The 14235-nt window shown below is 39.8% G+C and overlaps 1 protein-coding gene across 2 annotated transcripts in view; it reads right to left on the bottom strand.

The window, feature by feature from the left end:
- Nucleotides 1-2438: 2438 nt before the first annotated feature.
- Nucleotides 2439-14235, bottom strand: part of gcn1 (GCN1 activator of EIF2AK4) — a 127134-nt gene continuing 115337 nt past the window's right edge. For both annotated transcript variants that reach the window (XM_072587104.1, XM_072587105.1), the window contains 4 exons: nucleotides 11502-11650; nucleotides 4498-4605; nucleotides 3816-4034; nucleotides 2439-2869 (listed from right to left, as the gene is read on the bottom strand). In XM_072587104.1, coding sequence (XP_072443205.1) covers nucleotides 2744-2869; nucleotides 3816-4034; nucleotides 4498-4605; nucleotides 11502-11650 — 602 coding nt within the window. In that variant the 3' untranslated portion in view covers nucleotides 2439-2743. The remainder of the gene's footprint in view (nucleotides 2870-3815; nucleotides 4035-4497; nucleotides 4606-11501; nucleotides 11651-14235) is intronic.

Here is a 14235-nt window from a genome sequence, read left to right as displayed (position 1 = left end):
GGGTCAGGCAGCATCCACGGGGACAGCGCAAGCTACCATTTCAAGTCTGGATGACTCTTCATCAGAGCTGACATGAAGCATGGAGGAGGCAGCGCTTATGCAAAAGTGGGTGAGTGCTAGGGGAGAGAGGCTGCTGATAGGGCAAATTAAGTGATTGAAACAGGAGAATAGCAGAACAATACGTGTCTAACTGCCAAACTGGAAAGAACAGAATGCTGAAGAAAATCAGGTCTAGCAGTATTTGTGGAGAAATATATGTTTCAAGTCTGGTATGACTATTTCTCTGAGTATTCTGAAATAGTCATACTGGACTCAAAATGTTAACTGCTTCTCTCTCCAGATACTGCCAAACTGGCTGAGTTTCTCCAGCATTCTGTTTGTTGACTTCTTAATGGTTTATGGCACCTTGCTGCATGCAAATTGGCTCTGAAGTGATTTGGATGTCCCAAGACTGTAAAAGGCATTTATTTTCCTCGCTGTTATTTTGTTGGATTCATGTCAGTGGAGTGAAGTCTGTTGGAAGGTCAAGGCCAAAGATTTCTCAGATTAGTTGCTGTATTGTAAAGTCTATTTTGTTAGTGATGATTTTATTTTGGTCCATCATCCCTACCTTGTTTGGGGTTCGGTTAGTTCAGTTGGCTGGTTTACGAAGTGGAAAGACACCAATACCGTGGGTTCAGTTCCCGCACCAGGTGAGGTTACCATGGAGCTCTCAACCTCTCCTAAGGTATGGTGACCCTCAGTTTAATCTTAGTACCAGCTGTCTCTTTCTCTAATGAGAGCATCTTATAGGTCTCTGGGACTATGTTAACTTACCTTTTACTGGTTAGGTATGTAAATTAGATTAGACTGGACAGATTTTGCTATCATTTTTGCCATATTAGGTAAAGGAAATCCAACTCTCACAAGTTTTCATTATTTTCTTATTTGTTTCAGTAATTATTTTCTTGCCCTGACTTCATAAAGAGACAACTTAATTTATGGTGAAGATTAGATTAGATTCCCTCCAGTGTGGAAACAGGCACTTCAGTCCAACAAGTCCATACCAAACTTCCGAAGACCCATTCCCCTACCCTATTATTCATCCCTGACTAACACACCTAACACTATTTAGCATAACCAATTCACCTGACCTGCACATTTTTGGATTGTGGGAGGAAACCGGAGCACTCTGAGGAAACCCATGCAGACACAGGGAGAAAGTGCAAACTCCACACATACAGTCGCCCAGGGTGGGAATCGAACCTAGGTCCCTAGTGCTGTGAGGCAGCAGTGCTAATCACTGAGCCACTGTGCCATTAAATGTAAAAACTAGCAGCCAACCCATTCATCCAAAGATGTGTTAATTTTACAGTCAGAATGTAGTGGAATTTTGCAAGCAACACCTACGATTATATCATTGGAGATTGAATTTCCCTTTCCTGCATTGTGGCTGTTGAATCATCTGTGCAGTGGACAACAGGGAAAATTGGAAGAAAACAAATGGCCTAATTGCAGTCCTAAAAATGTGTTGCTAGAAAAGCGCAGCAGGTCAGGCAGCATCCAAGGAACAGGAGAATCGATGTTTCGGGCATAAGCCCTTCTGCAGGAATGAGGAAAGTGTGTCCAGCAGGCTAAGATAAAAGATAGGGAGGAGGGACTTGGGGGAGGGGTGTTGGAAATGCGATAGGTGGAAGGAGGTCAAGGTGAGGGTGATAGGCCGGAGTGGGGGTGGGGGCAGAGAGGTCAGGAAGAAGATTGCAGGTTAGGAAGGCGGTGCTGAGTTTGAGGGATTTGACTGAGACAAGGTGGGGGGAGGGGAAATGAGGAAACTGGAGAAATCTGAGTTCATCCCTTGTGGTTGGAGGGTTCCTAGGCGGAAGATGAGGCGCTCTTCCTCCAAGCGTCGTGTTGCTATGGTCTGGCGATGAAGGAGTCCAAGGACCTGCATGTCCTTGGTGGAGTGGGAGGGGGAGTTGAAGTGTTGGGCTACGGGGTGGTTGGGTTGGTTGGTCCGGGTGTCCCAGAGGTGTTATCTGAAACGTTCTGCAAGTAGGCGGCCTGTCTCCCCAATATAGAGGCCACATCGGGTGCAGCGGATGCAATAGTGGACCCAAAACACAGTCACAGCTGTATCCACACAGTCAATAGTATAGCCTGTACAAATTGGTCGAGTACTGATGATTGACTCCTTTTTGATTTAGCCAATAAATATTGGATATGCCCAGTATCAGAAGCAATGATCAGTTAGCCTGATCTAAACCCATTGATCATGTTACCCTTATTTATTGCCACATGTGTTGATACAAAACTGCAGTTAGGACAGATCCCATGGATTAGTTTCTCTTTGCTGACAGAAGACTATAGCCGTGTCCGTGCATATGCGTGCAAAAATAAGTTGAAGTGATTCCAGAACAGAGATCATTCACAGACCACAAAGGAAGTTGAGTACACAAGAGTCTGAGTCAGAGTCAAAGTTTTATTAAATCTTTATGTTTTTGAAGGCATGTGTGCTGTCACTCTCTGGTTCTTTAAATCCAGGTCCCTTGCACTACCATTAATACTTGCTACTGGAAACCCTTGTGTCATGACACCACCATGTCTTGGTTCACTTCTCTCACAAATTAAGTGCAGCAATGCTAACAGAGAATCATGTCCAATTCCAACAGCCCGCCGGAATGGTGACTGCACTTTCAAACAAATTAAAAATTAAAACTTTTCACGTGAAGATGGTTCGCCAAAAAAGCCATTCAATTCTTCAACGTCATGTCAGAATAGTGTCATCGACCTGTTCTGTTGAGTCTGCCTGTCCGGCAAGTTTCTTCAAAGACCGCCGATAGCTTTCAGCCAATAGATCCAGACTAGCAGTATCAAGAATTTTGGAAACATTCTAAATTTTAAGAAAAAAAAAGTAAGTTTCATTTTCAGTTTTAAGCATGTGTACCAGTGTACTGGCGAGACTGCAACTACAGTACTGTGTACAGTACTGGTCACCATAATTAAGGAAGGATGTTAATGTGTCGGAAGTGGTTATGGAAGATTTACAAGACTAATAGCTGGAATGAGTGGATTGGTTTATGAGGAAAGGCCACACCAGCTCGGCCTGTATCCTCTTGAATTTAGAAGGGTCAGAAGTCACTGGGGAATGCAAACTGAATTAATTAAATAAAATCAGGAATAAAAAAGATAGTAATAGCAATGCTGACCAAAGAGCCACCGGATTCATTGGTATCTTTTGGGAAATAGTTACCCAGCCTGGCCTGTCATTCCAGATTCCTTACTACCTTCTGAAATAGTCCAGGAAGCCACTCAGTTGTATTTTGGCTCTGTCACCAAGGGGAATTAGGAATGGTCAATAAAGGGTGACCTTGCCAAGAACACCCACATCCCACAAATAGACAAACCTTATTGTAACTTACATCTGCATTTCAGAGCAATATTGAAGATTTAAATTGGGTAGCAATATGCTGAAGACACTTAAGCCTTTTACCCTGGCTTCTGAATCCAGACTGAACATATTTTGAGGAGAAAGCCTTGTTAGGGTTAGGAAAGCTCTGCGTTGAAATCAGTGTTTTCCTGTCTAGAATGGCTGGTCATTGGAACGGACCTAGAACAGGGCTGCAAACCTTGAATCTGTCACTTTTGTCCAAAATCAAAGACCAATCAATGTGACAAAAAGGAAGTCTCATGTGACCAACTTGACCTAAAAGCAGAACCGTGACTCAGTGCATCACCATTAAAAAAGCATTTCAAAGAACACGTTGGAATCATTTGTAATTGCAAACACAAACAAAGCAATGATCCCCATATAAAATACTATTAAATATTCCACATACCTGATACAACTCTTCTCCTTCCCTTAACCTGAGCAAGCTGACTATGGCCTGCTCGCTGTATGCTCTGACACTGGTGTTTTTGTCTTTTGTATTATCGAGCAAAGCTTTCAGAATCGGTTTGATTGTCTGAGGGTCAAGTGGGTTCGAAGTTTCTTTATTCACTAACCAGACCATTTTCTCTGCAACTAATTTCATGTCACTTGATGAATTCTGTAAATTCTGTATGAGGAGAGTTAGTGGGTTATGTGCAAGATCAATAGACAAATAAACAGACAGAAGACCATTTTACACTATTTGTATTTATACCATCTTTGATATTCTATAAAGGTCTATAGTTAGCTTCCTGTTTCCAACTGCATGTTGCCCCTTGATGATAGCATTCCAAATTAGTCAGGTTTTTTCATATATGCTGACCCAAACTATCCATCACCATTTCACATGACTTCTCCACTGTTTGTGGAGTGTAATATTGCCTGTCTGATATCTAGGAAGAGATGAGGAAAAATTTCCTCCAACTAAGTATCGGGAATACCAAAACCATTGCATTTGATTTGTTCCATAATCCTCACTCCTCAGAAACTGAGTCAGAACTAGACAAGCATACTGATGAGGCTATCTACTTCCACCAATATCAACAGCAACCCTTCTGAATAATATTCTGACTAGGTGTGTTTAGGCTTACCTTCACCAGCAATGAGATGAGTTTTGGAGACACTGTTCCACCCTCAGCCTGAACTTGGTGTTTCATCAGGAAACCCATGGCTCGGATTCCACTTGTGGCAATGGGAATCTATAGCATAAAATAAAATGATGTTACACTTTTAATTTCATGATCAGATGAATATTAAATCTCTTGGTCTCTTGATCCTGATGACGTTTACCATAATGAATTGCAATATGCAAAAACAAAAAGATGTGCATTTCTTCAGATCCTTACTTTAAACAAATATTTCATTAACCTGTCTTGGAAAGTAAGAAACACCTCACACCCATGGAAACCACTGATCTCATTTCCTGGCTGTGAACAGCCAGAAATGCAAACAGACTCAAGCAAGGAGATTTGTTTGGAACAGGAGAGGATGTGAATTCAAACAGACATCAGAGAGAGAGAGAAAGCTGTGAATGAAAAGCAGCTGGTCCCATTGAGCATTCCATTCCACCATCAAACCAACCCCACCCCTAACATGAAACCTTTTACTGAGACAAGACATTCAAAAGGATAGTTAGAAGACACCCAAAGTCAAGGGGAAGGCAACACACTGATGTGTTAAATATTCTTCGACATTATGGAATTGTACAAGTATAATTATACCATAATTGGGACCTTATTGGGAAATAAAGCAGTTAACAATTCATTTTCTAGTGTTCTCTCAACAAGGATTTACTTGGTCCACCATGAGAAAACCACAAGTATCTAGTCCAGATGCTAAAGCGAACCTATCAGGTTATAGCTGGTCTGTGTATGCTGACTCATACAAATGTAAGATGGTCTCACAATCTGCTTCCAAATTGACGGTCATCACTTACTCCAAGTTGCCCTGTCAGGCCTTGATTTGTGACAGACCTCTAATACTACTGGCCAAGAACATCTTTCAAATGACGAGTTGTCAGAACAAATTCCTCAGCTGTATTGGAAGTGCATTACACAGAATGAGAAGTTATGCCATATTGGGAGGCAGAGGCATTTAGAAACCAGTTGCTAGAGAGAATTTGTTGCTCTCAAGTGTAAATCCTAAAGCCAGTATACAGAGGAACCCAGATTATCTGAATACCAAGTATCCAAAAATTGGATTATTGGAAAGGAGATCTTGAGGCCCTGATAGAAACATGCCATCAAAGACGTGTTTCCAACAGAGATCGTGTCTTTGTTTACAGTGATTAAACAGGCACCGTCTCCAAATGTCTGACTGCTCGCCCTCTCTCTCTCTCCCACACATTTTCCCTGGGGTGCTACAGAGGGGTGTCGGGGACAGGGCTCTGGGGGGCAGGTGGGGGCTCACGTGCTGTGTGTTGGGGGCAGGGTCTCGCACGCTATGTGCTTCTGCAGTCTCCTGAACGGGGAGCAGACTTTTAAAACTCCGGCCCCAGAGGAAAGACATTTAATCGATTATCTGAATGAAATAGTGCCCGCCTATCTTGTTCAGATAATTGAGGTTCCCCTGTAGACTGGTTATCTAGATATTGGTAAAATTTAGTGATGGGCTATGTTCAAAGGCTTGATACTTCAGCTGCTGGTTAAATTCTGGATCATAGAGAACAGGATTCATCGATGAGAGTAAATGCAATTAATGATAATTATAAATTAGGAGGTGAAAGGCCAAGAGAACTTGGTAAAGTTACAATAAATGGGGAAGTGATACCAAGTAACCTGATGAGCTTCAGGCTGATCCCTGGATCCTGAGGGATTTCATCTTAGGCTCTTAAAAAAGATGCCTAGTGAGGTGCAGATGTACTGATGTTCACTTTCCAAAATTCACTGGATTCTGGAAATATTACGCTGTTCAACAAAAGAAGCAGAAACCAGGAAACACTTATTGTGAGGAGGGTGTTAAAATCACTAAAGGGTTTTTGGTTGGGCAGTTAAAAAGAGCAAGGTAACCAAGAGGAGTCAGCATGGTTTTGTGAAATCATATTTAACTAGCCTATTAAAAAGTTCTTTAAAAAATGTTTATAGATTTCTTTAAAAAATCTATATAGATAAGATTATTTTGTACTGTACTTCAATTTCCAGAAGACATTTGACAAGGTGCTACATAAAAGGTTATTGTACAAAATAATAACTCACAGTATCTGGAGCATCATTTTACATGGATAGAAGATTGGCTGGCAGAAATCAGACAGTATACATCAACGGGTCTTTTTCTGATTGGCAAGATGAGACAAATGCAGCCCCCGCAGAGGTCTGAAGCTGGGGACAGGACCTGAGATGGGTTGGCTGCATCAGGGCCTCATAACAGTGGCCCTGAAGATCCAGGGTGACTGCTATGCTCAGGGGGTCAGTGGCAGAGGTCAGGGCCCTGAGCCAAGAGCAGAACTGGGGTCCATTATTCCTGACCCTGACTTAGGCTGGGTCCTCAGTTTTGTACCATTTATGACAATAACTTGGATGATGGGAATGAAGGCATTGGTAACCTGGAGATGACAGAAGATAGGTAGGAAAGTATATTGTGAAGAGAGAATAATGAGATTCCAGGTGGATTGGATAGGTCAGGTAAAAATCAGGCAGTTGGGAGTATAATGTGGGAGAATGTGAAGTTGTTCACTTTGACTGGGAGAATGAAAAGAAAAGTGGCATATTACTTAAAACAGGAGAATTTCAATGTCAAGGGATCTAGGTGTTGTAGTGCAGGGGTCACAAAGTTAGTATGCGGGGAGAGCAATTAAGGTGGCCAATGGAATTCCATCCTTTAATCCAATGGCTACTGAACGAATCTGACAGAAGATAAAAAAGTTTGAAAACACCTAACAACAGATTCAAGATCAGCTTCCTTCCGGCTGTTATCAGACATATGAACGGACTGCTCATATTATAGTTGATCTTTCTCTGCACCTTCTCTGTAGCTGTTACACCATAATCTGTGTTCTGTTCTATTACTCTGATGTATTTATGTAAGGTATGATTTGTCTGGTTCGCAAGCAAAACAATACTTTTGACTGTTTCTCAGCACATATGACCATGATAAATCAATTCAGAAAGTTATTACGTTTCAGTCATACGAGCATTGGTGAACCACATCTAGAATACGTATACCACTTTGGTCCCCTTAAGGAAGGTGTAAATGTGTTGGTAGCAGTTCAGAGGATATTTGCTAGAGTGACACCTGGAATGAGTGGTATGTCTTAGGAGGATATGTTGGACAGACTAGGCATATTTCTGCTGGAATTTAAAAGAGTGACTCAGTTGAAGAACCTAATTGTCTTGACAAAGTGGACAGAGAAAGGATGTTTGCTTTTGTGGGTGCATCCAGAACTAGGGGCACTATTTAAAAATTGCGTGTCACCCTTTTTGGATAAAGATGGGGAAAATTATTTCCTTTGAAGATTGTGCAACTTTGGAACCTCTTCCAGAAGGTAATAGAAACAGGGTTATTGAATATTTTTTAGATAGTTTTGTTCCCTTGCATGACAAGAATCCAAGGTTACCAAGACAAAATGGGAATGTGGGATTCAAAACACAAATCAGCCATGATGGTACTGAATGACAGATGAAGTGAATGGGCCCTAATGCCTTACTCCATTTGTTTGTGCAACTGAATCCCAATAGGAAAAGTAATCTTGTTAGATTTAAAACTCAGCTGTTATTGAGGGAGTTTAGAGTCTAGACTCAGTTTAGAGTATTGAGCTAGATTGGAGACTAAATACTTTTCATAAAAAAGCTTTTGCAAGATGGGTAATTGGGTTGTCTTGTAATTCTAAAAGTTACTAGATTTCGAAGTATTTAGATAGTTAAATTTTGCACTATATGGGAGAAGTTCAAGTTTGGTGGGCTAATGTGGATTTCTAGATGAATTACACTTGGATAAATGTCTTAAGTTGTGGTTATGCAAATTTGTGGTGGAATAGGAATTTGTTACATAAAGGAGATGGAGGGTTTCTAGAAGACACATACCAACAGTTGAGTCTCTCCACAGTTAGAGAAAGTGACAAAGAATAGATTAAAATGCACTGCCATCCCATTAGACCGAGAAACATGAAGCAATGCAGGAGAGAGAATACTTCCTTGGTAAAGGTTTCCAAAACTGAAATTTTTTTTATACTCAAGAATTTGAGAAGAGCAGCCAAAGGTAATATCATTCTGCCTTGGAAAAGATGTTGCCAATTGCAGAAACAACGATTGTGGAATATTCTTTAGGGAGAAGACAAATTCACCTCACGACCTGGGAAACTTCTTGGTAATCAACTTGTTTCTTTAAAGCCAATGATCGCTATTGAACATTGAATACATAATTGATTCAGTAATTCGTAACCAGATCAGCCTGGACCACACCAAGCACTCACTTTTAAGATAAATTCTCGTCACTGTGATCAAATTCCCCCATTATTTTGTCCCTCCTCATTCCTGTAACCTCCTTCAGATCTACAATTTGTAGAGAGCTCTACGTTCCTTGGGGCTATCCTGCATTCACGTTTCCCATATCACATCAGCTTGTGCTAAGGCTGTGCTCTGAATTTGCCTCCCAAGATTCATCCACCCCTCTCCTCATTTAAGGCATTCCTCAAAGAGTAACTTGCTTGAAAAAACATTTGGTGACAGTTTCCTCAGAGCCCATTTCTGTCTAATTATGCTCCCAGGGAAAATCCTCAGGATGTTTTACTACAATAAAGTTGCTGGTGCTAGCTTGTAACTTTAAAAGCAAATCCAAAACAACATGATGATTTTCAGGATGCGACAAGATAGCAGAAGTATTTGAAAGCATACAAGGGTTCAACAAGGGAATCAAATGATGCAGGAAAGAACAAGATTCAGTCATTTCAAAGCAGATTATACATCGCAAGTCTGGTCTGGGTGTTAATACACATCAAGATGGAGACTTCACAGCTCTATGGTCAGACTCAGACTTGTTTTTCAGATTCCCATTCAAGAGGATAGAAGAAATCCTAAAGGACTATTTGAGTAGCAGAGTACCTGACCACCTTAGTGCCCTGTCCATTGTTCTTCACTCAAACCAGTAACAAAGAATCAGACTTAACTAGGCGTTTTTTTTTGTTTGTGGAACTTTGCTGCATGGAAATAAATCATTAAACCAATGTGTATCAGAAATCCGTCTCTTGAGCATCCCTAATTTTAATTGTTTCATCCTAGTGGCTAGGCCTTCAGATACCTCAGCATTAATCATGCTCCCAGGGAAAATCCTCAGGATGTTTTACTACAACAAAGTTGCAAGTTGCTGGTGTTAGTTTGTAACTTTAAAATTAAATCCAAAACAACATGATGATTTTCAGGACACGACAAGACAGAAGTATTTGAAAAGCATCTCTGGAATTCTGTCCCTAAACATTTCTGGTTCACATCCCTCTTTTAAAACACTTTAAAACTCACCTCCGTGACCCAAGTTTTAGCTCATCTGCCTAATATCTTTTGTAGCTCAGTGTCCTACTTTGTTTTAGGATACTCCTGTGAAGTGTCTTGGACGTCTTATTACGTTAAAGGCAGTAAATAAATGCAACCTGTTGTTAACTAAACAATTTTTGGAAGGTTTAAATTAATACGGTAAAGAAAATGAAAAGAAAACTTGAGGAGACTGGGACATAGGATCGTGGACAATTTAAAAGAGTTAACCCAGATCATGATAGGTTGTAAAATGAACTTAGATAGAAGACAAAAGAGAGAAATTGGCAACAAAGGAATCTAAATTTAAATTTGTATTAATGTACAGAATATGCAATTGGGGAACCAAAAAACTTGCAGGAAATAAACAATGTCATGACATAATGGCAATAACTGAAATGTAATGGTGGCTGGGTCAGGATTAGGAAGTAAGTTGTTCGGAGTATAATAATTGGGCAGGAGAGGGATGGAAGTGGATGGATGATTGCTTTAGAAATCCTATCTCTGCACTAATAAGGTAAATTGGAAGGAGCAAAAGAACAATAAACATAGGCAGTCTAGATGTACATTACAAGTTGCAAACAATAAATTGGAGATGGAACATGAACAAATTTTTACTAAATGAGAAATACATACATCGGCAAAAAAAATATAATTGGCGAATTTAAGCAGCTAAAACCCGACTGGGATATGGAAAGTACAATGAAAACAAAGAGGCTATTTCTGGACTGTTTTCAGAATTGTATCCTCAGTCAATACGTTGCTATTCCAACAAAGAAGATACCTTGTTCTGGCTTAATAAAGTAAACCAAGTAGGTTTACTAAAATATTTTTGAGGACTGAATAACTATTATAAATTAAATCCAGCTCAAGAAAACAAAAACTTGCAAATCAAATGGAAAATTATTTTAAGAGGAGGAAGAAACCTTATCCATGTGAAACTAGAAGGAAAAATTGTATATGCATCAATGATGCTAAGTATTGAGACAAGGAATAGGGAAAGGTACAAATCTAAGTGCATCAAAAAAAATTGAATATCAGGTCAAAACAATGGTGTGACTTGCTCAAAATTTAAACTAAATAAATTAGCACTGGTAGGACACAACAGTGTAATACATGAAATTTAATAAAAAAATTTAAAATGCTAATAACATAAAACAATGAAAACTTAAAAAAACAGGAAAATTGTATATTATACACAGTAATTATATATAGCACTGTATAACATATTCTGGAAGAAAAAGGAGAAGGAAATAAAACAAACAACAAGATTTTAAATGAGGAACAGAAGGCCCTGAATATCCAGGTACACAAGTTATTATAAATTAAAGGAATTAAATTAAATAAATTATAACTGAAAGGAGAAAGAAAACACAATCCTTGAAATTATGTCTAAGACAAATATAATATGCGCAAAAAATTACTGTTGAAGTGTAATAGTCATGAAATTAGAACAGTGTGTGCAGATTTCAGCACCCAATTTAAACAAAGAAAATCAAATCAACGGGAAATATTCACCACTGATAACAGACGATGAAGAATTTGGGTTTTCTTCCCATTAGAGAAGCTACCAAGATGAACTGACTGAGGTCAAAGAGGATTTAACAAGCACAAAGTAAATGAGTAGTGCTGCTTACCCTGTCTGCTGTAGCACTGGCAATAATCATGTCCAGTACGCTGGTGTTGTATTCAGGTGTGCAGAGCTTGCTTGGGGCCACTTTCATTGCAACCGAGAGCGCTACACTTCTTCCATGCCTCACCATCCAATCAATACCTGATACATCAGCTGCAAAACAAAATTGTAATTTCAATAATGTGGCTCTCAGAAGAGTTACCCTGTGCCTAGCAGAAACATCTTTGGTTGACCGTCAGACACAAAAACAGCATCTGGAGTACACGATATTTACAAACGCAATGCTACATTTGACTTTAAATTGAGTATTCAATTTAGTCGCCTCTAGGATCTTTCCAAAGATGTACTACATCAATGTTTACAGCTTGTTTCAATCTAGCCAGGGGAGAATTTAACTTGTTTTTCCAAATTTACTCTTTAAAGCCAATTTGCCCATCCCTCATTGTTCTCAAGCTGAGTGACTTGTTGTCGGTGTGGAATTGAGAGATAGCCAAGCCAAACCAAGTAATTTATGTATATTGTGTAAAGTAGTAAGCCAGGTGGGTTTTTATGACTAGAGATAGTTTTATGTTCACTGTTGCTGAATGTAATTTTTAATAGCAAATTCTATTAATTGAATATAAATTTCACCAGTTGAGTTTGATGGGATTTGAACTTGTCTCCAGAATATTATTAATCTAGTGACAAAACTACAAGGTTGCCACACCCCTGTGGTTGCACCACTTGTTCAAAAATGGCCTGTTTTCCATTCATGGAGATATACAGACAGAAGAGTTGATTCCAGATGGCAGGTGATGGTGACTGCCCTTCACATCAGTGGGAATAGTGGAAAGATCTCTGTATTGGTTGGATTTATATCAAGCACAAAGGAAAATAACTGCTGTTGCTGGAAGTCAATAACATCACCCCAGGAGATCTGTGCAGGAGTTTCTCAGTCCTGTATTGTCCTTCGTGCAAACATCTTCAGGTGCTTCAATAGTGACCACCTCTCTATCACAAACTCAGGAGGTGGAATGACATTTCTGAATTCCCCCTCATTCAGTTTCATGGGATGGGGGGTTGGGAGTGGAGGTGGAGGCGGAGGCTTATCATTGACCAGTAATACTTGATGTGATTTTTCTTTGATTTGATAGCCAAGATTCTTTTTGCCTACATATGAGACTTGCAATTGAACTCTGTAGCATGTCAGTCCCTGAGTGCAACTGATATCTCAAATGGTGGTTAGAGCCTTAAAATAACCATTGGATGCAAGAATTGAGTGGCTGGATGCAGAGCTCCAATTCATCATTTTTTTAAATACGTAAATCCTAAGCTCTGAAATTCCCTCCCTAACCCTCCCCATTTTTTTGTGTACTTAGTTAAACCATACTTATTTCAGAGACCTGAAAGTTGTACTCTTAAAATTGAGGCAGTAGAGAGGATGCAGAGAAGATTTACAAGGATGATGTCAGCAAAACCTGCATATTCATATTAAGAAAGTGCATGTTCCCCATTCTTGGAAAAAGCAGGCGGAGGGGCTTACCTGATGAGCATGTTTAAAAGTGATCAAAAATTGGCATGGGATATTCTTCCGCTACAATTCTACATTCAGATATAGGTACATCGGCATAACAGATAGGGTGATGAAGACGGCGTTGGGCATGCTTGCCTTTATTGGTCAGTGCATTGAGTAGGGATGTCATGTTGCAGCTGTGCAGGACATTGATTAGACCACTTTTGGAATAGTGTGTTCAATTTTGGTCTCCCTCTCATAGGCAAGATGTTCTTCAACTTGAAAGGGTGTAGACAAGACTTAAAAGCATGTTGCTGCGATTGGAGGGTTTGAGCTACATGAAGAGGCTAAACAGGCTGGGGCTATTTTCCCTGGAACATCAGAGGCTGAGGGGTGACCTTATATAGAGGTTTATAAAGTCATGAGGGGCATGAATAGGTGAACAGCTAAGGTCTTTTTCCCAGGGGAGGGGAGCCCAAAACTACAGGACATTGATTTAAGGTGACAGGGGAAGAGATTTACAAGGAACCTGAGGGGCAAATTTTTCATGCACAGGGTAGTGAGCGTTTGGAGCGAGCTGCTGGAGGAAGTGGTGGAGGCTGGTACAAATACAACATTTAAAAGGCATCTGTGGGGTAGATGAATAGGGAGGGTTGAGAGAGATATGGGCCAAATGCTGTCAAATGGCACTAAATCAAGTTAAGAGATCTGGTCAGCATAGACAAGGCAGACAAAGGGTCTGTTTTCATGCTATACAAGTCTATTACTCTATGATATACATATACTCTTCACTGATCCTCGTCTTGCTGGTGGAACACAATAACTTTAAATAGTGACAGAATTGAACTTCTCAGTGTTGATATGAGGAAGATCATGCAGCATGATCCAAAAGTATAGATAATGAGGCAGAAAACCTTTGTTTCATCCGCACCTTTACTTTCAAACATGAAGTCATCACTTTCTCCTGAACACTTCTGGTGATCTTGAAGAACACAGATTTCCTTATTTCAGCACAATATTCAATATAATTCTACATATAATTTGATTCAAATGTTAAATGTTAAAGCTGTAAAATATTTTACAAATCTAGCTTTTGATAGAAAATGTGAGATAATGAACACTGTATCAAGAAAATAGGCAATACACTCATTTTAATTGTTTTGTAAGTGAGTGATAAGAGCACTACCAGAATTCCGCTTTCAGAAAGCAGAGGAGGTAACTTTGAAGAGTTGACTGAATTTCTTTC

Source organism: Chiloscyllium punctatum, chromosome 17 (genome assembly GCF_047496795.1).
Source record: "Chiloscyllium punctatum isolate Juve2018m chromosome 17, sChiPun1.3, whole genome shotgun sequence".
NCBI classification, from domain to species: Eukaryota; Metazoa; Chordata; class Chondrichthyes; order Orectolobiformes; family Hemiscylliidae; genus Chiloscyllium; species Chiloscyllium punctatum.
The sequence above is the reverse complement of the archived record's forward strand: the minus strand, read 5'-3'. Positions and strand labels throughout refer to the sequence as shown.